General features: G+C 47.6%; 1 protein-coding gene across 4 annotated transcripts in view; it reads left to right on the top strand.

The window, feature by feature from the left end:
• Rim (Rab3 interacting molecule) overlaps positions 1–24189 on the top strand; it is a 135248-nt gene that overhangs the window by 91730 nt on the left and 19329 nt on the right. The window contains exons 6-12 of one of the 4 annotated variants that reach the window (XM_089564267.1): positions 2152–2384; positions 15829–16042; positions 19580–19703; positions 20366–20448; positions 21369–21481; positions 22921–23051; positions 23434–23599. In XM_089564267.1, the coding sequence (XP_089420393.1) occupies positions 2152–2384; positions 15829–16042; positions 19580–19703; positions 20366–20448; positions 21369–21481; positions 22921–23051; positions 23434–23599 (1064 nt within the window). Of the gene's footprint in view, positions 1–2151; positions 2385–15825; positions 16043–19579; positions 19704–20365; positions 20449–21368; positions 21482–22920; positions 23052–23433; positions 23600–24189 lie in introns of all 4 variants that reach the window. The other 3 variants (XM_089564261.1, XM_089564280.1, XM_089564274.1) reach the window with 3 other exon arrangements.

Genomic DNA, 24189 nt, shown 5'->3' with positions numbered 1-24189 from the left:
TTTTGTGCGCTCTTATTATCGGCCGTCGAGACGCGGTGGTATCTTCACATAACTTCCTGTATGCCGGTTGCACAAAGAAAAGCGACGCTTCCAACGAGTACCAGTGTCTGTTGCGCGTCCTCTGGCGTATGAGGCTGTAAAGGGGCGCCTTCCCGCTTACGCGGAAACTGATTTGTATTGCTTTAGCACTGTGTGAGCAGCTACTCAGCTATCACGGCTGACTCTTCCCAGATAAAGTTTTTTCTGACGTTCCATGGTATTGTGAAAGGGGATGTGTAACCTGCAGTACCCTGAATGCAAACGGCAAAACGAAAATAAAATTTTGAAAACGCCGTTGTTTCGCTGCCAGGTCAACACCTGCTGTGCTTTCTGTCCATAAAACAGCGTTTAGGTCACAGGTACTGAAACTATGTGTACCATCCCGTGTTGTTCAGTCCTTGCAACTGTGACAGCCAGTTCCGCGTTGAAACCAAGTTTAGAGCCATCACACACTGCGTTATTTTTTTTTATTTTTAATGAGAGAGCATTATATGTCACATTAGCACAAAAGCCGGCTTCCGTCACCGTCCTTGGAACGAAATTCGGATGATGTCAGAACGTCGGAGTACGAGGTCACAACACATGTCAGCGAATATGTGTAGTCATTAATGACGAAACGTAACGTATGAAAGTCATGACTCATAGTTCATTCTGGAACGTAGCATGACTCAGCACTTTACAAGTAACGTAATGCAAGGTGTATAGATGTCAGAACGCCGGTGTACGAGGTCACAACGTATGTAAGCGAACACGTGTAGTCGTTAATGACGAAACGTAACGTATGAAAGTCAAGACTCATGACTCAGTCATTCTGCAACGTAGCATGGCTCAGCACTTTACAAGTAACGTAATTTCAGGTGTATAGAGTTTGTATAAAGTATGCATAGTCATGTCTCGTGGTTATAGTCGTGTCTCATAGTCATTCTGCAACGTAGCATAACTCAGCACTTTAATGCTTTCGCATTATCACACGTAAGCAGCCTGAAGTGCCTATGCCATTTTTTTTTTATCAGTCGAATATACGAATATCGCTGAAGAACATAGACGCAAGCAGCGTTTTAGATTGTTTAGACCACCAGTGGTCGTTACAGACTCGCGGCGCTTTTGAGCGAATCCTATTGGTTATGAGCTATCGGGCAAACACTCTTTCTTAGAATTACTGCCAACATCTGAGCAGTCCTGTATTTTGTAATTTTCTATACGAGAGCTAATCCGGCGTAACTATCCTGCTCCGTGCTTCCTTCGTTTTCGAGCTGCACAGCTGGAAAAGCCAAGTGCTGTAGTGGAAATTCGTACAAATGCCGGAACAGCGATTAGTCACCTTACGGAAGCAACGAACACCCAGCGAAACTTAATCCCTCCGAGTCTCGGCGCTCAATTTCAGCGCTTTGATGAATGCTTAATATAGTATACAGTCCAGAAGCTACCAGCAGCTTCCCCACGTTCGGTTGTTGTGGGCACCCGCAGCTACCACTTTGTCGCAAGCTATAATTAAGCCTAAAATAGCTCCGCTCGGGAAGTTGATCCAATGCGTTTTGTAAGAATTCCCCAAAAAGGAGTAGATTGAGTAACTACTCCCTTATTTATCCCGTCGGAAAGCAGTCGCGCATGCGCATCTGCGCGCATGCGCATCTGTGGTGAAAACAACGGACGTGATACTCGGTCAGTTGTCCAGTGGCTCTTCACCCGACCATGAAAGAGCGGTTGCACTAACATCTTTCACTTGTGCCGACATCCCGAAACGCAACCTGGTCAGTTTCTTCACAGAAGACAACGGTGTACGCTCGCGTCTATCAGAGCATTCGCCGCACTCCTCATGATGCATCGCAACCGTACAGCTATGCTGGCGCATAAACGTGCGCTAAACCAACACTAAAACTATTTGGGCGCAAAATGGCATCCAGATCTCAGTGCTACCAGCACGACGAACCTGTTAGCAATAACATCAAAGGTCTTGGATTGATTCTTGCCGGCCAACACCGACGCCGCCCTGGTGGCGACGGGCGCACGCAAGCAGTGGCCGAGGTTCCCGTTGGGAACTGCCTCTCTCTCTCTCTCTTTGTGGTGTATCTGTGCCGCTCATCCTCCTCACCCCCTGGACTCGGGCTGCAGGTGACTGCGCGTATCCGTCGCGCGTGCCCGGTTCGGGCCTGGCGGCGAGCGTGCCTTACGCGTACGGCGCGGCGGCTCCCAAGGGCGGCTGTAGCGGTGCTCCCGCCGACCCGTGCCGAAAGAAAACGGTGCGCTTCAATCGGGACCACGGAGGCTGCAGGGACGCGCTCACCAAGGACTCGGGCATTGACACCAGTAGTAGCGCCACCCTGAACGAGGACTTGTGCCTCAAGGTATATACTATACACCCACATACACACATGGAGACACCTACCTCTCTCTCCCTCTCTCTATCTCCAGCTCGAAACTATAGCGCAAACCATGCCGCAGAAAAGGTGAAACGGCTCGAGTGTGGCGGATAAGACCAACCCGGCTCTGTGGGACGCTCTGTACAGGAGCTTCTAAAATGTGATGGGCAGGTACAGTACGCCTTCGCTTGGGGAAAAAACTGGAACTGCTGTCGTGATATCAAAGACATCGGTAGGAAAGTAGTTGGCGCATGTTCGCCGAGTCGCAATCACTACACCCGGTAGAGCGATGTGCTGGATGCGCACGAATTTCGAGTGATGATGATGATACTGGAAGCCATTTGTTCTATTCAATAAGGAGTTTGCCTCGTCCGGAAGGGGCCCTCAGTCCAGGGCTCTGATGACAAACGCCCCGATGTGCCATACTGCTGAGACAAATTATCGGCCTTGAATTTGAGGCGATCACCTTGGAGTTTGCCGGGATCTATATTCAGCCGCTTGATGAGAGAGATTTCGGTGCGGAAGCAACGACACGGGCTTCAGATAAATGCTGCTTCCTTGGTGAACCGTGCTGTGAACTTTGTACCGGGGCTGCTGTCGTTGGTGGCTACCTACAAGTTTTGTTTTGCACCGCGAAGCTGAGGTCAGGTGGATGTCGGGTATTTCTCATCCCCATTACTGAGAGGAAACGAATCAAGCTTCCGTTTCGTTCTTCTGAACACGCGTTACGATGTTATATTCGCCAGTTTCAAAGAAACGCCGCTGGAAATTTGCATAGGCCCCCTTTTTTGTTTATTTATTGCTGCAAACAGAGCCAAGAGCAAGCGTCTACTAAGTAAGGAGCGCCGCAGCGGAAGATACAAGAGCGTAATTACTGCACCCGCAGAGCTTTACGAAGGATTTTGCCGCACTCCTTTCATAGCTGAAGCATGTCAACAAAAAATCGGCTCAAACGTTTACGCTTCTTAATTTTCCGAGGGGTAGACGTGGTATTAAAAAAATTACATCCGGCTTCTGGTAGGGGCTAGTACTTAGCTACAGTGCACTCGCGTATCAACGCAGAGCACAAGTTAATTCAGCTCCTCCAAAAATTTCGCTAAGGCTCTTCTCAAGTTTCGATGACTTCTGACAATCAACGAAAGAAATCCGGTTCTGCCCTGCGACCAAGATACCTTTCAACAGACATCGACACTAATTAGTTGCGATCCAGCACTTATCGCAAAAGTGACACGCGTCGCTCACTTCATATTGTGGGCGCGTTCTGAAAGAACCTGGGTGGCTGGGTACCACAGGTATTCGTCTATAGGTGGCGTTTCTCACCACACTATAAGCGCCTGCGAGCGCCCACAGCGCCGGGATTGCCGTTGCGAGCTACTGAATCAATGATAAGCTCATTTTGTCTTCCACACAAGGCTTGCGTAGACTATACTTGTCGTTTGAACTGCAGTAGCGTCTTGCGTAGCGCTTCAACCAGCCCGATAATAGTAAGCTTTCCAGTGTTGCGACAGACGCTGGACGTAGTGGTTTAGCTTTTTGCAAAGGCATGACACAGCCTTTAGCAAGCCCAGCATGTGATAGTAGGAGCACACAAGTTGCATACGCCTGGCAGCCGTTGCACGCATATCGGAAGCGAGCCTCTAGCAGGGGGTAAGATTAAAGCGAATCAATTCACGAACATTTTCTGGAGCAAAACTGTGGTCGCCTCAGCCAATAAATCGCACAAACAAGCCCAACTAGCGCAGTGCTGCTAGTTTCAGTAACTTTGACCTCATCCATTAACAGAAAGCCGAAAGCTGACTCTCTATAGATTTCTGGAAGTTTTATATTTGCCCTGCAAACGTAACAATTTGACGACAACGCTGATCAGTGAGAAATGGTTGTAAAAAGAGAATTATAAGGAAAAAATGACACCTCAAGAAGAATTCAGATATGAAAGAAAATGTGACTGATTAGCATATTTAACCGCTTACAGTCAGGTTACGTGATTCCTCGAGCTACTCGGTACGATAACCAGCGTAAACGCGTGCAGCTCGTTAAGATGTCAAGATACGGTGCGCACAGGCTGGTAAAAGAACGGGACGCCGTACCGCGATAGCCGCACCGCGGGGAAACCTAGTTCGATTCAGCTGTGAAACGATCGGCTCGCATCCTCACAACGCTTCTGCTAGAATCTCTGTCACGCGCTCCTCTCAGCTGCACACCTGTGAACAGTACCGGCTGCCTGCGCGAATTCGCGGAGAGTACACTGCATCGAGATTCCGCTTCACGCGGTTGCAGAAGTTCCATTCCTCCAGTGATGCTTCACATTTTGTTTCAATCTGACCTCAGAGTAGTGCCCATTATACCGAAGTATTCTTGGAGGTGGTTCTCTGAACAACGTACCTCGCAGCTTTAGACTAGGCTCTTATGGAGTCTCCCATACAAGCTCCCATATGACTCCCGTAACTCCCATACAAACTCTCATACACCTCCTATACAATCCCCATATACCTCCCATACGAGCTCTTGCAGCGTCAGCCGGGTCCGAATCGTCGCTGTACAGTCAGGGACAAAAGTCTGCGGACCACGTGTTCCTCTAACGAAGCCGATAGCTATGGTATTAGTCGGCGGCTGGAGATCACACTTGTGGAGGTAAAAGCTAATTTGTTCTTTCATCTCCACAAGTGCGGTCTCCAGCCGCTGCCTGATAGTAGAGCTATAAGCTTCGTTTGAGGAACACGTGGTCCGGAGACTTTTGTCCCCGACTGTACAATTTTATAACGAGCAACACTAGGCCTACCACAGTCACGGCGTAATGTCAAAATGCGACTTTCTTTCGCAATACTTTCGCTTCGTTCGCTCGATCGGAGTCGTTAGTCAGGGTGAGTCCTTATTTAAATCTACGTTTTAATGACTTCCTGCGAAAAAGAAGGCATCGATCGGCTAGTAATTCCGGTGATATTTCTGTCAACAAAGCCGCACACTACGCGTGTTTCGCGTTATATATATTCTAATCCTCCGACGCAAAATCCGAGCCCCACGTAGGCTATATATACGTTCCCTACACAATCACGTGGCTATGTTCAATGTCGAGCGCCGCTCGCAAAGATTATTTGCGATCAGTCGAACACGTGCGTTTAATCTCGCGCGGATCTGCTCGCTATATATAATGCAACGAACGCTGCCGTTCGACGCCGCTACACGAAGCTCCTAAATATATACTAAACATTTCCAGCTCCCGGTGAAGGACAGGTCGAAGAGAGAGTTCGCCCAGCCGAGACCTTGAGATCCCATTGTTCTCCCATTTAGTTCTGCTCACTACACAAAACGAAACGTCACATCAAGCCAGCCAAGGACTGCCACGTTCGGGGCGTGCTTTGCCCCAGGAATCCCTTCGCGCATGCTAAACTCTGGCGCGCTCGCTTCTTTAGCTGCTAATTAGGGCCTGCCGGCGCGATTTCCTCCGACTGGAAGGCAGAAGAGCGTTGCAACACACCGAGCCCCCCTCTGTATCCCCTCTCCCGCGCTGTTACTCGCTAAAATATTGAGGCTATCCGCGCCTCTTCGCGCTGTAGGTTCTTCCCTTCCCCGCTCCCTTTCCTCCTCTCCCTTCCGTCGACAGAGAGCCGCGGCTATTTCGAAACTGCTCTCGGAGAACACGACCGCTCGCCGCGTCGAGCTGTCTATACTTAGCCACTATCGACGTGCGCCACCGTCGTAGCCCGCTCTTTGTTCGCCAACTCACCCTTACCCTCTCTCTCTCGCGGCGCCTTTTTGTTTTTGTTTTTTTCGGTGCATATCTCTCTCTCTCTCTCGGCCTTAGTCGCGGTGCCTTCTTAGTTTTCCTGAGTTGCGCCAAATGAGGGCATTAGTGTACACGATACCACTTGAGGCCATTAGCTCGAGGAGGAAACGCAAGAAGAAAGAAAAGAAGAATGTTAAGCGCGAGAGGGCTCTTCAATTTTTTATGACGAGTAGGTTCTCTCTGCTCTCTCAACACGTGAAGAATTCCATCAATTTTTTTTTACCCCATTTTTTTCCCGATAAGCGCTGGCTGGTTTCGTTGGATTTCATTCACCAGTCACAGAAAAAAAAATACTGGAACATTTAGAGACGTTATCAGGGTTTCTAAGGCAGTTTATTCAAAAATCCTGGTCGTAAGAAAGAAGGTGATGGTTTTCATTTAAAGAAGCACACGCTATAAAACTAGGCTGTTCAACATCAAATCCGGCAGGCGTAATTGGGTTTTTTTTATAGTGTATAGAAACATGGTTCATTACAGTAGCCGTTACTAAGATCTTTTGAGACTGTGTAGGCTTAAGTGAATTGGTTTTATACACGTATAGGGCTAATAGCGGCAAACTCGGCTCGTTGTTTTCCTGATTTTACTTGGAGATATTTCCTATTCCCTGTATTCTCTTAACGTTGGCACCCCTTGAATGCAAACAGGCATCCAAATGACGAACTTAAAAAGAAATTTCACGGTTGCGGTGACTCAAAATTTTGCTACGCACGGGGAAACAGAATCCATAGCTTCTGCTCCGCATGCGAGTGACCAAGAAAGAAGAAACAGTTAAACACTAAAATGCTCGCATGGGAATTACGCAAGTTGAGATGTCTAGAGGGAAATGGCCGCCTACAGTGTGAATGAAAGTGTTCCCGCCAGTAACATGTGTCATTCGGACGATCAGCACATAACTTGAGCGAACTTTGTATTTGTTATTGGGCTCGAGTTTAAACCTAGTGGTTTCGTGTTCTCACTCGTGCCAGCAAATAGCTGAGAGGGAGAGAGAGAGAGAGAAGAGGAATGGAGCCCCTTGATGGAAAGAAGAGATTTTCGTCGGCCATGTTTGAAACGACCAACATGCTGCCGAGTGTGGAAGAGGGTAATATGGGGAGAGAAATATCCCAAGAAGAAGAACACAGAAAATTGATAAAAGAAAAGAGGTAGAAACACAATGATAGTCACGAATTTTCATGCTTACTAGGTTTCTTTTCTTTTTTTTTAGATCAGAGATCTCCGCGGGCTTAGCTGCGCTTCACTTTTCAAGACAGTTTCCTTCACTCCAGCTGCCGCTTAGAAAGTAATTTGCGTGAATGCGGCGCGAACCGATATTTCGCCAGTGCGTCCGTCCAACTAGCCGCACCGCGCAGCTCGCAGAGGTAGCCTATATGTTGCGAAATTCACACTATATCGAATGCACAAGCGAACGGCTTGCCCCGCCCATTTAGAAATATTCGCGCGCGCAACACTGGCTGAACGTTATAACTGTTTTACAGCTGCGGGCGGAAGTAAATACCTTTTATTACCCGTATGCACGCCGCTTGCCTGCTTCCCCTCTCGAGCACCAATCACCGCATGCATTCACCAGCCTAGCGCACTCAGCTTCAATGTCTTTATAGTGTGGCGAGACTTCTCCAATTCGGTGCATGGCTGTCTTAACAGTTTATTCGCACCGCTTTGCTCGTTGGTGTAGCAGCACGCAGCATGTCCTGCTTAACTTCGTGCTCAATGCGTATGTTGACGACGTGGGTTTTGTGTCACTGTATGATACATTTTTAATGCGAGAGCATTAAAAGCCTCATCGGGAGAAAAATACGCCGTCGCTCATAAAATTGTCCCATTGGTTGAATGTAAGTGACGTCACCAACCGGATGACCCCCATTGGTTGAATGGACGTGACGTCATCAACCGGTTGATTCCCATTGGCTGGAGCGAAGTGACGTCGTCAAACCGGAAGTGACTTCACTCCCGGTAAAGGCATCAACAGCTTCTAATGCTATCGCATTACCAACATTTAAAGTAATTAGGTGCCCCTGTGAATTTTCTTTATGGAACGGCTGTTTCTGAGCTTGAAGTTCGCAGTATGGGACTTCAAGACTGCAGAACCACGCCGTGTATGCATTGCAATGTTTGTTTCTTACGAAAATCTGCGTCTTCTGGTCACAAGTGTGAAATGTTTTTCGGTAGCTGGGGTAGGTGATGAAAAATGCAATAATGTGTCAAGTATCCTTGAGTGAAAATGCGGTTACAGCACTTTGGAAAACGCCGCCTTTCTTGGACATAGCTTGTCGCGCTTGCGCGAAATTTGTTTTCCGATTTCTTTCATCCCCGCTGATACCGAAAGCTCTACCTTGCACACACTTAGCATAACCCACCCATCAGTCTGAGTACTACCTGCTGCAACAACGAAAGCTATCGGCCGTCTATGTTTTAAAACGCGCATGAACTCTATTTACATAGAGTGTCGACCCATTAAGGAGCTCATCAGATGGTAAACCCGCTCACTATTTACTACAATGTCGCCTCATTCGCTATAGTGCGCAGTCATTTAGAACAAAGTTTTGTGAGAGCCAATAGGTATGTCTCCATGCCTCGAAGTAATATTTATTTCCAGGTCTCACGCAATAGCCAATAGTTATGTTTCCATATACGCCCGAAGGTGCCGATACTCATATTAAGTCACGAGCTTAAGCGCCGGGCATGCTTGCGTGGACCTACGTTTGGCTGTGAACATAATGAAACAGAGGATTATCAGTCCTCCATAAATCCTTCTTCTATGCAAGTGCAAAGTGTGAAAAGGCGCGAAATTCTGTTAGAATTATGCCTTTCGAGTGACAGTCATAGCGTCAATGTTGTTCGTGCCACATTGCGTATAGTAGCAGCTATTCGTGGGAAAAGATCATAGTGGAGCGGCACCGCAGCAAATCACGCGCTAACGACAGGAATATGCGTTGACGTTGGTACTGCCGCATATACGCCGGCTTAGCTAAGCGTCACCCCTTTAGACACTTCCCTACACTCTAAGCAGAAAGAAGTAAAAAGGAAGCAAGTTTTCCTCTAGCCCAGTGCGCTAGAGGACATCTTACTCCCTCTTTACACCCATATGGGCGTATTCGTGTTCAGGGTGTAAGTTCTTAATGGGTGGTGGCGTCATTTTAAACCTGCTCCCTTCTTCGTCCTCATTATTTTCAAACATGTCGTGCGTGCGGCTAGCTTTCTCCGCGTCGCGTGTGGGCCGTCAGAAACAAAGAAAACAACAGTTACAAGTGCGAGCGGTGTAGCGCGGAGGCCTTCCCTATCGCCCCTCGGAGAACCGACAACAGACGCGAAACAGTGAGGGACACGCGAGGTCTCGGCAGGCCTTCTTGAGAAGGAAAAGCGGAGGGGACAGAATAAGAAGACACGTGAGGAGGAGGAGGAGGCGGAGAGGGAACATGGCCCGGTTTTGCGTTATTCGATTGTCTCGGCGCTCTCTCCTCTGCCGCTGCTGAGACGGCGGCGGCTGCCGGCGTGTTCTACTAAAGCGCGGTCAGCGTCGGGGCCGCTTTGCTCCTAGTGTTTCGCGAGTCGGAGCACGCTGGGACCCCCGAGTCGGTCGCTGAGATGGGCGGCGAGGGGCACCGCCTCCCCAGCCCGGTTAGACGATCCGGTCACGGCTTTTCCCCCGCCCTCCCATACGGGTTAGGGAAGACTTGCCGAAGCGGCGGCGGGAGTTTGGGGAAGTGTCGGGGGAGGAAAGGGGGGGAGGTTCGCTCTTGCCGTGTGTGACCGCTCGTCGTCGGTGCCGCCGCTGGCGTACAATTGAGGAGAGGCGCGCCCTCCTCACCGTGCCACTGCAAGGAAGCCGCCGCGAGCACCACAGCCAGAGAGGGGCCGATCGAAGCTGACCTGACTTGCGCATCGATCCATTTCGAAAGCGGACACGGAGAGGGAAAGGTCCCGCTTTCGGTCTCTCTTTCTCACTTCTTTCTGTCCTCTTTCATTCTTTTCCTTGCCTTCTCACTGAGGGCCGCTCTATTTCCCTACCTAGCCGCGCGCGGTATTCCTTATTCTTCGCTCGCTCCCTCTTCACGTACGCGGGCGCTCTCTTCGCGCCCTCGATCGTCCCTACCCACTCTGTTCTTCCCCAACCCCGGCTGCTATACCTCACAGAGTACCGTGTTTATCATTGTCTTTTCCCATCATTCCCTCTTCATTTATTCTCCTTTCTTCTTCCTCCATTCTGTCCCTAGTGTTTGTTTCTTTTTACTATTCCCCACATCTCGCTTTCAGAAACTCGTGATCTCCGGTGTGCCACCTTCCATACCCTCGCCGTCTAACACACCGCCTGCCCCCGTCCTGCCCCCTCCCCGTTTCTCGACGACATGCCATGTGTCTTCCTTCTTCGAGATCCCTTCTTCCTCCTCGTCCTCTCTTCTCCTTCGCTTTCATCTTTGCCCCCCCCCCCCCCCCCCCCAACTCGTTCTCGGTGCTCTCGCGCATTGTTTTGCTCTCGTTTTCTATCGCCATCGCGATCCACCTTTGTATCCTCCTTCCGTCGACCTGGACAGCCGCTTGTGCAGACAGCGTGGCACAGTATCGTCGCTCGAAATGATCGGAAAGGCAAAGAGAGCGATAGAGAGAAGATGAAAGAGAAAAACAGAAGAGGAGGCAAAACGAAAAAAAAAAAGAATAAAAGAGAAATATTTGAGCTCTTGTTGTCTTATCGCTTTTCGCTGACGCGTAATGTGCAAACTCGGACGCGTCGGCACTTTGAAAATAATAAAAAGAAAACTAACTAAATAAGCGCGGCGGACTACGGGGCAGCGCGAAAACTAGAATGATCCTGTTTCCCCGTTCCGACCGACGTCAGTTCTTGTTTTGTTTTCTTTTTTTTTTAATCGGCAACTCCGCTGTCTTTGCAAAAATGTGCTGGCGCGTCCGTGCCCAGCAACCACTGAGCAGAGAAATGCGAGAACGTTGTTATCGGGCTCGTATCAGGCTTCCTCGTTTTCGCCTTTGCGAGGAACTTTCGTGCTCGGCAGTGCCTTTACCTCCTCTCTTGTTTCACGTTTTCGCAAGTGGCTTAGTTTAGTGTTTGAAACACTAGGATGACTAAGATACCGATGATTAAGATGAGTAAGGATGAGTAAGATACCTATAATTAGCAGGGGCTCACTAAGTGAGCTCCTGCTACATCTATTTCGGCGGAAGTGAGCTAGGTGTAGCTTTCGGCGAGCAGAGTAGCTACTAAGTATGGTTCTGAAGAATCATTTAACCTGATTAAAAATAACAAATAAGAGCAAACCAACAGCCGGCTCAGCCAGAAAACATAGTCGTAACATTTCGCGTTGCACTTCTTATTCACTTGATACGAGAAAAAAAAAATTTATAAGAGAAATGCAGAACGAGGAAATTATTTTATATGGCACGCATAAGTGGGCCATGTAAAAGATTTGGCCTGCATAAGTTTGAAACACAGCTAATTCAGGAGAGCAGGTAATAATTTCATTAGCTGTGCGCGCATTGGTGCCGAAGCACCAATTGGGCAATTTTGTTTAGTTTTTGGTCTTATACCAATCAAGAAGAAAGGCGCACAATTTGAAAGTGTTGTGTTAGGTACTGTATTCAACACTTTCCACCCCTATACACCAAAGTTTTCCACACCACGGTTTTCAAGGCACGGTTTAGGATGCCTTCGAGAGCTTATATAGGAGTAATGTGGTAGAGATCCAAGATGGCGCCAGCGTTATCCAAGTTAAAATGTTATCTTAGTCCTACAAGCCAGTAGTTTGACAGAAGAAAGCGCGAGGGATAGACTGCGGCATAGATATTCAAGTGCACAATTCGCTGAGCTTGAAATTCAAGCAGTGTACCACGTCCATGTTAGGCAGGAGAAAATTCGAATACCAAGATATTTAAACACGTCGGTAAGTTGTACCCACTATGGTTATCGGTGAAGGTTATATATCTGCGACGACGGTGGAGGAAGGTTAGTCACGTGTCTCTAGCGTTAACAAGCATAAATAATACACGACACCAGGCTTGATAGCAGAAAGATTATGAAGCGCTGGATCATTAGATGGGTTGGTTACTTGGCGACAGACTCCGTAAATGTCACGAAAAAGCCGAACGTGAAAACGTGGAACGACATGTCATTTATGCGAATAAGTAAAATAGGCGTGCCTAGCATACCACCCGGAAGGTGGGCTTAGAAACAAAAGTGAGAGGTGACGCGTGACAACGAGCTGGGACAAGTAGTTGACAGTCAGTTAAAAGAAAAAAAAGAATCAATACAGCTCAAGGCACAAAGGTGAAGTTGATGCGCGGAAGCATGAGAGATGGGTGTGAGGGAATTTTATCAAATATTTTTCCAAATCTAGGACAATGGCATGAAGGAGATTATAATATTTAATGGTAGGCATGAAATAAAATATAGCATTAATGAAAATAAAGCACTTTTGTTGAAGTATTAAAGCATAAATTACGAGAAATGGTGTTATTGCACCATGGAGCAAAGATACCACGCAATCAGCCACGTTCCGCAATACCGTAGCGGAATCGACTCGCTAAACGTAATGTATGTTTTCCTCTCTCTATCCCTCCCTCGGCTGTCCCAATCACATCTAGAGCTACAGCAAGCGCAAAGCTCTTTCAAACGCGACGGGTGTGTGGTTTAGCCAGCGTGATTGCAAACAAAATTCCAAGGCAAGCGTGGCGAACGTGCGGACAACTTGCAGCAGCGCGGCGGTGCGCCGGAGCTGACCAAACGGCCGCCGCCGTCGCCACCGTCGCGCGAACAACGGCCTCTCCTCTGGCAACCCAGTCCTGCGCTCGGCGAAATCGCTGGTGGCACCTGCGCAGTGCGCTTTTCCGCAAGCAGAGTATTGGCGCGGAGAAGCCAGCTTTGCGGGCGCTCTCTTTTCCTCTTGCGCTCCCTCCTCCCCCGTCGCCTATCGCGTGAGAGCGCGCGCGCGCCTCGGGACACTCTGCGGCGACTGCGTCGGCTTTCACGACTTCGAGGCAGCACTTCCCGTTCGGTTCCGTGCGTCGTCTTCCCCGAACGCCCTCTCTGGACCCCCGCCACTCTTTCACTCGCCCCTCTCCTCTATTCCCGTGCCTTTCATTTTCTCCCGTCATCGAGCTCGAAACCCGGTCGTGTCGACGACGTTCTCCCCGTCGCCGCGCCGAGGGCAGCCGTCGGACTCCTTCCCGCCTCTGTCGACCGTGACCGGCGATTGCAGACGTGTGTAGATGCATCCCTCTTATGCGACCGGCGCGTTCCGAACTCGTACAGGATGGTGCCTTTTAGGTAAGCCGGCGTCATTCGTAGTCCTCCTCTTGACTTGTCTCGATTTTGAAACCGGTCGATGTGGCAACTGTGTCCTCGTAAAATCTGTTAGTATTCTCCCTAGTTCACGTTCGCTGAAAATAAAAGTGGGAGTGAGGGTTAATACGACTGGAAGGAGATGGGAGGGCAGTGGAAGTCGCTTATGGTGGTGTCTTGTCTAGTAGACCGGCGGCAAGAATGTACCGTCAAATAGAAACAGAGAAATGCAGCGCCGCTAAGCGAAATTTAGCCTTTGCACTAATAACCCTCCGTCTGACCGACGGTAACCTGTGTTGGGAAAAACCACTCGAGTTAGCGATTTTATGAATTGTAGGTCGTCTGTCAGCGTTATTATCCATTGAAAATGGGGAAGTTCGAGTGTCATTTTCCTTGTGCAAGGCTCCGGCACACTTAAAGCCCTGCCATTAGCAGACACCACTGAAGATCTTTCACGCAATGTTTCTTTTCGTGAATGGCGTCATCATCGTGGCAATTTTACCTTTTCGTTCTGCGTTCGACGCCCTAAACTGCAACGGCTGTAACGGACAGAACACACAAGACCCCCGACTAGAATTTGCATCAAGAGCGTTAAAAGGCGACCTTTTTACTATTGGCTTTCAATTATAGTAAATTTCGAAATTTTTCGCACTTCTAGTATTCGCTGGAGGAAACCGTGGCTTATTATTGTCTTTCACAAATATTACTTTAATTACGACGCTGACACAACAGCTCAGGCGTGTGAGCGGCGCGACACGCAAGAAAATAGATCCTACGCCGATCAAGAGCAGTTGTACGTATTTTGAATAGCGCTCCAAAGTGCTGTAATCGACTTTGCGCTACTACAGATCGATTTGTCCGCTAACGTTGCGTTTCTATCAGAAACGCCCTGAATGGCCCTGGGAAAACAGATTTCTCTGATTTCATGTGTTGTTTGATTTATTTTTCTTTGAATTGAGATTGTGTTTGAAGGCTAATTGTTATATTAAGCGATGAGTGATGTCCCTTGTCAGATCTATTCAATAATGTGAGTAGAATACGTCTTCAATCAAACTCTCAAAGCAATGCCGTTCGTCCTTGTGACCAGAAGACACAGACTTAAAAACGTATGTTGTCCGAATGTGTGGTGTTTCTTATATGCAGTATTATGGCAGCGTCTATATTAGCCTAATGGTGTCTTGGAATTTAGGTCTCAGATTTGACTTCGACAATCTGTGCTTTAAAAAAAAATACAACACAGTGTGGCGCAGACGTCTCGGAACCTGTGAATTTGACCATTCTTGGTAATAAACTACTTCACTGTTTTGAGGCGGTACTAGCGGTACGAAATACATTTAGAATACGAGCAATTTTCGTTATGATTAATATTGAGCTTAGAGAGAAAGGTGCCGGCGTCCGATATTTTGCAAATCTTAGCTGCCGTCACTTTGGATTAATATCTGTCACCAAGTTCTTTAAGAATTTAAATATGAAGAAAACTCTCTCCGACAACTGGTGTAAAAAAAAGAACGTTGATAAAGCTAAACTTTTTTTTACTTTACTGGCAGCCGGAAACACCAACCACCTAGTCGCAGAATCGTGTTATGCATAGCATTCTCCCTCGCGCTTTTGTTTGGTTAGAAGTACGTTGTCGGCATTTTGTCCCCTTAACTTAGTTCTTCTTAAAAGCCAGCTACACGATTACCATAATATTTCTGCTAAACCTTCAAAATTTGTTCATGGTCGTCGAAGTGGGACATAGTTCTGACATATCGGGGACGTTGGTTTACCATTTTTTGGTGACCGTAGCAGTCGCGAAACTTCCTTGTCAAGTTTTTTGTCCAAGTTCGAACTGTCTTTTTCCCCGCTTTTTTCATCTAAGCGACAACGCGTGGTCGAAAGGAAAGGCTTCATTCGAGTTTGATGCTTCGACTTAAAGACAAAATACAGAGAAGAGCTCAGTATCTTGCTCGGCATGTACATTTTCTCAAATAATTTCAAAGCTGCAATGCGCGTGGTCGGCACAGCTACGTAGCCTGACCTTGGGACGCCTGCTGCGACATTGAACTCTTCTCAGTGCGAAGCCTTGTCCTTAAAGCATCCAGAGTACCAAGAAGGCAAAAGTTGAACCATCGCACGACTTGTCAACCCTTTCCGTCTCGCGCAGAGTGGGCGGGGAACTTGAAAGCTGAACTGTACGTGGCCGCTTGACGAGTCCAACGTACCGAGAGTTAAAGCCACTTGCCGGAAGCTTTCGCGACTAATACGGTCGAAACGTGTCAACTGTCATCGTCGTACGCGTGTACCCTAGGAGCGTTCTTGCACCCCTGCGTTGGGTACATGTGTGCTCCCCTGCCCTTCTCCCGGTGGTGTCCCAGCAGCACCCGGCTTCGTGGAAGCCCTCGGCGGATGGCACGCGCATGCTCGGCCACATGGTGCTGAAGAAGAACCTCCAGGAGGGAGGCAGCTCGAGCGCCGCTATCTTGGGCCTCAAGGTGGTGGGCGGCAAGATCCTCGAGTCCGGAAAGCTGGGCGCCCTCGTGGAGAAGGTCAAGAAGGGAAGCGTCGCCGACACCGTCGGACACCTCAGGCCTGGTACGCACGCCTCAATTCCTCCCTTTCTTCACTCGCACTCGCCCCCCCCCCCCCCCCCCCCCCGTTTTCCTTTTTCTTCTTTCTTTTCCTGTCTGAAGCCGGCCTCGTTTATAGACCTTTGGGCCTCACGGGAGGCTTCTTATTTTTGCTGTTTTGGGGCAGTTCTTTTCTTCGTGTGATCTCCAGAGACTTGGGTTTATCTTGGCAAGACTAGTTACTTTCTTGCCTTTGTGCAAAAACTTGCATCTCTTGCATCACGCGAGAAAGGACAATAGCATGAGCTCTGCCAGTTTTCTTGTGTTAGCGTTGAAACTCGCTGTTTAATGATGAAACCGTTAACAATTTCCCAGCTCGCTGCTTTGCTGCCAAAAGGGACAGAGAACAGCTGTTTCTTTTTTGTTTGTTTGTTTGTCTTGTGAATAGTTCCGGATATTTCCGTTGAGCTGGTAGGAACAACTATGTCGTTATTAACAAATGACCATCTATTATACTTTTACGATAAGCATGGAGAAACGAAAACTAGAAGGGAGAGTCACTTGACTAAACCTTAGTGATGAGCAATTCCCACTTACGGCTATCCCTTAGCCATGAAATATTTAAAGCACAAAGCTACGCCCGACGGGCAAGCGCGCGGTGAGTGAGCTTTACTGCCCGTCCCACCCTACAAACGAGCACAGCGCTCTAGACGTATGTAGCGACAAAAGCGAGGCCCGGATCAATGAAAGGCGCTGTGGCCAAAACGGCGGGGTGCCGCGGGGGGGCGCTGTTGTCCCAATTAGGAGGCATCGTCTGCTTCAATCCTGCGCTCTCGGGAGCACTTTTAGTGCCATCAAAACGGTGTCGTATAATGCGGCTCAGAGCAGAAAATTAAAGGAATTGCAGAACAACGCAGTGAACAGAAATGAAGCACGTTCGGTCCCTTTAGGTTACCGGGGAACATATCACGTCAACGCACGCGCATTCTGCGAAGTTTGCGGGTGGCGTGGCGCCGAGGGCTGGCTGTTCCCATAGCAATAGGAAAGTTGAGTTTCTGAGACGGATAATAATCACCGTTAGGCCCAGCAGAACAAAAACCAAACGGCGATTTCAAAAGGAGAAGAAACTTTAATAACACAGGATCGTTGAAAGTCTCTCTCAGTCGTGAAATCCGGTTTCAGAAAAGTGGGCAGGTAACACTGTATGCCTTCCTAGATTAGTTGTTCTGTCATTTAGATGTAGATTTTTGAGCAGACAACTGAACATGCAAATGGCAGCTTGTGTGTTCTTATGTTCCAAATGAACCGTAAGAGCAGTGTCGAAACGAAAGCGAGTTTAACTTCAAGCTGACCGCTCGCATTTTAACGTTAGAGTACCACTATGCTGCTCCTAAACGTCACGCTATAGCGCTTCTCAGCGGCGTCCGCCTCTATAGTATAGCTGTCGTCCGTTGATTTTCCCACTTTTTCTAGAGCACCGCGTATAACGCTAGCCATGCCGAGAAACCGAAAATTAATCACTGGTTTTTCAGGAAAGGAAAATGGCGCAGTAACTGTCTCACTTCCCGGTGGTCGAAATTTCCAGAGCCCTTCACTACGGCATCTCTCATAGCCTGAGTTTCTTTGGGACGTTATACCCCAATAAACCAACTTCCCGGTGGACACCTCAACCGCGCGCGCCGTAATTAAGGGAAGGGAGGAAGTGAAAGAAGAGAGAAAAAGAGGCGTCGTAGTGGAGAGCTCCGGCATAATTTCGGCCATCTGGAGATCTTTAACGTGCACAGACACCGCACAGCAAACGGGCGGTTTTTGCGTTTCGCCTCCATCGAAACGCGACCGCAGCTGTCGGGTTTGAACCCGGGTACTCAGGCTCAGTAGCCGAGCGCGCTAACCAACAATCGAAAACGCGAGCGCCCACTAACCCCTTCTTTGTGGTTTTAGTTAGCGGGAAACCGAAACTTCGGGCTCCCGCTAACTAAAACCGCAAGGAGGGGGAGGAATTCATAAGGAAAGGCATGGAATGGGACAACTGTACACGCGGCCGCCGCGGTGGCTCAGTGGTTATGGCGCTCGGCTGCTGACCCGAAAGACGCGGGTTCAATCCGCCCACGGCGGTCGAATTTCGACGGAGGCGAAATTCAGAGGCCCATGTACTGTGCGATGTCAGTGCACGTTAAAGAAGTCCAGGTGGTCGAAATTTCTGGACACTACGGCGTCCCTCATAGCCTTAGTTATTTTGGGACGTTAAACTCTAATAAACCAAACCAAACTATACGCGCCGTGAGCAAAAGAGTGAAGTGGGCGATGGGGGCGGAGAAAGACGCGCATGCAGGTGACGTCAGTATATTGCGTTCGCATGTGGTTTACCGTCCCCGTGTGCTCGGGAGATGAAATCAGATGAGAGAATGTGAAAATGTGGCAAAATCACGTGATCTTTTTAATTTCGTCCGAGAGCACTTACGCTTTTTATCCCACTGCCTTAATATTACACCCAAGGGCCCTAACTGTTTCACATAAGTTTAAAGCGAGGCTTGTTAAAATATGTCATACGTGGCAACGTATGTGTTCGTACGTTCGACAAATGAACAGAACAAGTGCACGAGGATTGTAAAAAAGCTCCCTAGTCACTAGTCTTCTAAAGCTGTGTTTGGTGCACTGTAAGAAACAGAAGCACAAACATTTAGTGCAATGCCAGTGCACGTCAAAGAACCCCAAGTGGTTGAAATTTCCGGAGCCCTTCACTACGGCGTCCCTCATAGCCTGAGTCGCTTTGGGACGTTAAACCCCAATAAGCCAAGCCAAACAATTAGTACATGGCAACCTCGCTGCCTTTTTTTCAGCATCTTGCGTCTGAGATGTCTAGTTTCCATCCAGTAAAAATGTGTTTATACTATGCGAGGCGACAATGGCTAGTCTCCTGTTAGCGTCAATGAACAGGAGGTGCCTGATGTACACCTGCAGAATCGCAGCAACCACTGCATGATAACGCAGATCCCTCAAACTGGCAAGATTCAAAGTTGTCATACAGTTCTAGGCCTCAGCAGCAAGCAACTATTAGCCTCTGGGCTGATGCTTGAAGTCAAGGTGACGTTGTTTTCACAAGTTGTAGAACTCAGTTCTACATGGGAACGAAGTGTGGTTAGTGATTGGATGTATCGGCCAGACACCCTCCCAAAATATTGGTTCGAGGGCCATATGTACTGCAGGTGGTCTCTGACCCACGGAATATATTCTTACACCGTGCCCTGACCACCGTAGACTAAAAACTGCACTCTTTTGCTGCATTGGCCTTTCTGTCAGCCACGTGGCCTGTCTCTGGAGCAGCGAATGTGTTTGTGCGCTTTGCGTGAGTACATCTGCGGCCTGAGAAAACTGTGCCAAATCTAGACTAATCTTAAGCGAACAATGTTTCCCTTCTCATGGTAGAAAATGGCGCTATTTGTGGTGTCTTTCTTGTGGGTCTGAAAGTATATAAAACGAAATCAAAGAGATACCGCCGAAGGTGTTTTTTATCATATGCAGATGTCCCATCCTCAAATCCATCTCTGTGGCTTTTTTTCAGGAGACGAAGTTCTGGAATGGAATGGTCGGTCACTTCAAGGCAAAACATACGAGGAGGTCTACGATATCATATCAGAATCTAAACAGGAAATGCAAGTCGAACTCGTCGTCTCAAGGCCGCTCAGGTAGTGCTCAGAAGTATTTACTGCACGTTGTATGCGATGTCATCCTCAGTGGCCTTATGCAGAAAATTGCACTTAAACGCTACAACTTTAACAGGTTGTTGCACTGAGGGACAGAAAGTGCATTTCACTTTTAAAAAAATTAAATATTGCATATTTATAGCGCCCTTTTGCTTCATGAAACCTGCAGGCAATTCAACTGAAACAGACCTTTCATGCATAGCAGTAAACCTCTCTATAAGTTTTTTTTAACCGCTACGTAAGGATGTTCTTTAATTTTAAAGCCATGTTGAAGCAAAATAATTAAAAAATCGTTGCATTGTCACTGTACATTGGCTGCTGGGAAATGCCGGTATCCTCACTAGAGAACTTTGATGCCAGTACTCACTTTGATCACGAGAAGTCATGAAACCACATTGCTCGGAAGTAAAGTTTTTTTTTTCCCACAAGTCATGTAAAGATCTTCATTGTAGACTTCCACGGACATACCTCCAATAAACAGTAACTAAAAATTCTTCGTAGCCTCTTTGTGAACTCTTTTATTTCGTGAAAGCTTCTCAATGTTTATTATACTTCTCAGAGCAGCAGTGACTTAAAGCAACTGAATCTTTTTCGGCTTTAACTCCCTTCTATCTTTCTTTCTACTCCTTCCTCGCTATCTGCAGTGATGCTGGAAGAGGAGACATATCGGACAGGAATATGAGGAGGCATGTTTCGGGACCCAGCACGGGCAGCACCGCTCGGCGAGGTCCGTACCTCTTCTGTACCTTGCTCCGTCCTTAACCTAAAGCTCATGGATTATTGCTTTTCAGCGGCTCCCTTCTCTGCTCTTTTTTTTTGAGTGCACGCGTACTTGAAAGGGCCCTGGACACTTCCTTGTCGATTATGAAAAGCGCCTTGTATACCGCAGGGTACCTCACGAAAGTTGTCACCCAGAAATAATTTTTTACAAAATACGCAACAGAAATGGAGAAATTAGTTCTACGTTATCTAGCCCTTATCTGCTTATTAATTCTTTGTTTTTCCTCGAACTGCGCCTCTGGAAGCATCGTCGCTGGTAGTCGGTGGGGGGGGGGGGATTCATAAGGATCCTTTTATGTATATACAACACTGCGACGCAACAGTACTGCCTCTTGCATTATGGGCCTGTGTTTTTGGGGTACCGTTGCACTTAACGGTAACCAAACAATCAGTCTCAATTTACCTGCCCATCATAGGATTCCCCCACTGCATTCTAACAAATTACAGTAAAAGGCATTTCATCGGAGACATTTTGTAACACATGACTCGATGCGTAGACTAAAGTCCCTCCCTGTAGCTCGCTACTACCACGTAGTAATGACAGCTAGTGAAAGAGTGACTAACTGAATGGTTTTATGATTACGTTGTTGAGAAAAATGCTCAGAATGGGTACTGCAATACATCCTAAAGCACTACTGTAATTCATTTAACAAAACTCCGACTCAATAAGACGTTCAGTCAGGATGGTTGCTGTTCTTGCCAGCAGCTGCTGCACAGGCTAAAGACAAATTAATAGGCAATGTTAGCGCTAAACCAGTTAGAAGTAAGGAGGCAGCAGAACGCGTTCCATCTTTCTGAAGTGCAAATAGTTATTGCTGTTCGTGTCATGTTCGCCTGAGCTGACGTGCCATGGGTTTTTGGTCGCAGACGTGAGGAAGCAGGACTACTCAGACCGGAGGCCCAGCGTTACGGTGACGCCCGGCTCCCCAACATTAGGCCACAGACCTAGACGTTCTCCAATACTTGGCGGACGCATCCGGGTAAGCCTGCCACTACTCTTTTCTTTTTTCATTTCAACCTACCATGGTTTCTTTTACGTGTATTGAGAGACGCGTCACGCTTAGTGGACGCACTCAACGGTCGCCTGTAGTCACCAGAGAGTGCTTACAAATGAACAAATGATGAATGGATGGGTGGATGGTTGGATTTTATGGACAATTGGATCGAGGTGATGGCTGGCGCCATCTGCGCCTGAGCAATGTGGCGCCATCTTTGGTTGAAAATGCGCACTGCCGGCATGTATTTTCCTTTTCAGCAAATGGATAATTCAGCAATTTTTAAGCTACGATATAACCAGGAGCACAAGACAAAGAAGGAAGCCGGACATACGTTGCGTCTTTCTTGTCTTGTGCTCTTGCTATTGTGAGCTGCTCACTTTACCATTCACGGACACCAACTAGTCCAATTTATTGTCTAGCTTACAGTATACATTCAACTTAGTAACATAGGAGGTAGCTTGCGTGCCGTGAAAGATGTGGCAATGCATTATCTAAATAAGAATGCGCGATGAAGCGCGATAGTATTAAGACTCCCATTCTGCAGAAAATCCAGTGTCGTCGGCATCACCATTGTGAGTGAGAAATCCCTGAAGAAGCAACCAGGGTGGGCCATCTAGGTCACGTGACCTTGTGGCATCATAATAACCTGTTCACCGGATTGTGAGCATTCTGACCACCGTGGTGGGTGGCAGTTAAATTAATGACTGGTGGCGAGAGGTTGTTCTGGAAGAGCAACCTTGGTTGCACAAACCCTACCGGTGGCGGCACCTGCCATCGCACATTATTGACTCATTGCTTAACCGCTCCACCACTGTGCCAGGAGTGGTGTGAGGACTCCCAGGGATCTATGAATGCTAAGTAGAAAATGACAAATTCCACAGATATGGGCATTAACTCATGAATGCTATGGCAAAGCTTAAGTGACCCATCCAGTTTCTGAGTCGTGATATCTTATTGTATATTAGGAGTGAGAAGCCGTTTTGCAAAGCTTCATTTTTTTTTATTTGCTGAACACCTAGTAGACATTAAATTATGCCAACCTTGACATACGCCTGGCATCGTAACAAATAATATGCGCTTATTACGCAGTCAGCTTAATTTTTCACAGAGAAACTGGACTACATTGCACGCTGCGACAACAGGACTTCAGGTCACATTTCTCACAATTGGCGAAAATTTCCACAGTTAAGGTACTGCCATGTTTCCTGAATATAGCGAATAGAATGTCTTAACCGGAGAATTATTTTCTCACACAACATTTTAATTCGGTGTCAGTTTTGCGGTTGAAGATTCATACTTAAATGCTTACTCCCCTTCGATAAAAATGCCCATCGAGCTAGTAGCCATGTTTGCGATTTGTGCTTTTGTAATTTATGAATAATTTTCTTGACATATCAAATTTCCCTCCCCTTTTTTTTCAGATCAAACTCTGGTACGATGCTCAATCCTTGCAGTTAGTTGTTACAATTGTTTGTGCCACAGAGCTTCCACCGCGATCTAATAACCAAGCCAGGAATCCCTATGTAAAAATGTTCCTGCTCCAAGATAGAAGGTGAGTGATTCTTCATGCAACATATCTCAAATCGTTTCTCTAGAATTGCGTCATGTCGTTTTATGTGTTCCTTTCTTCATTTGTGCAGCTTAGTTTTTTCTATGTTTTATGGCACTCTGTTTGCCATCAAAATCGCATTCAGAGTAAGCGTAGTCTCTTGGGCCAGATTCGCAGATAGCATAATCAAACATTATTAAACCCTACTGACAATTTTTATAAGGCATCTTGAATTCAGAGAGTAGCCCAATTAGATAAGCTTGACTGTAAGGTGAGAGCAAGTCTAATTTAGTACAAAGTTTTGTTTAACTGATAGTGTTACCATTCGACGCACTTCTTTTCTTCTGCACTGTGGTTCCTGACGTGGCGCTTTTCCTTCCCTCAGTGAAAAGAGTAAAAGAAGAACAAAGACCATTGCCAACACGAATGAGCCCAAGTGGAACCAAAGTTTCGTCTATGCTCCACTGCGGAAAAGCGACTTAATAAACCGAGCCCTGGAGGTGACCGTCTGGGACTACGACCGATACGGCGCCAACGATTTTCTCGGAGAGGTCAGTAGGCACTCACTCTGGCTGCCGCGAATGCGAGAAACCCCGCTTGCGTGGCACTTCCAACTCAACTTTGTTTGCTCGTCACTCTGGTAATGTGTACATGCAGACGTGAGTATATGTGTAAGTTAGCTCACTCCCGAGTTGAAGCTGACACCGGAGCTAACAGGTACTCTTTTTTTTATATAGCAACAGCTGTTAAGCGCTTGCTCCTGAGTTTCGCGTCGTCGTAGTGGTACTGATAGTAATAGTAGTAGTATGTCATAGTAGTAGTCAGCGCAACCAGTGGGTTCGTTGCCAAGAGAACCATTCGGAGGGTGGTTACCATACAAGGAGGAGGATATGACGTGAGCGTGAGAGGAGGAATGTATAACCAGAGAGCGGTTACCATGGGAACCATCCAGAAGGTTTTTACCATGGGAAGAGCAGGAAGAGTATAGGGCAAGAGTGGAGGAAACGCGGCGCGTGAGGAGAGGGACATCAGTAGTGCCACGTGCCTAGAGCGACATAATGGAGAGGTGAGCTAGTCGAAAACCGAGTATGTGGGGAAAGCTCTGTAAATATACAGATATGAAGTCGCTGTCATATTGTCT

The sequence above is a fragment of the Amblyomma mixtum genome, chromosome 1 (assembly GCF_055824585.1).
Source record: "Amblyomma mixtum isolate Tamu chromosome 1, ASM5582458v1, whole genome shotgun sequence".
NCBI lineage: Eukaryota > Metazoa > Arthropoda > Arachnida > Ixodida > Ixodidae > Amblyomma > Amblyomma mixtum.
The sequence above is the reverse complement of the archived record's forward strand: the minus strand, read 5'-3'. Positions and strand labels throughout refer to the sequence as shown.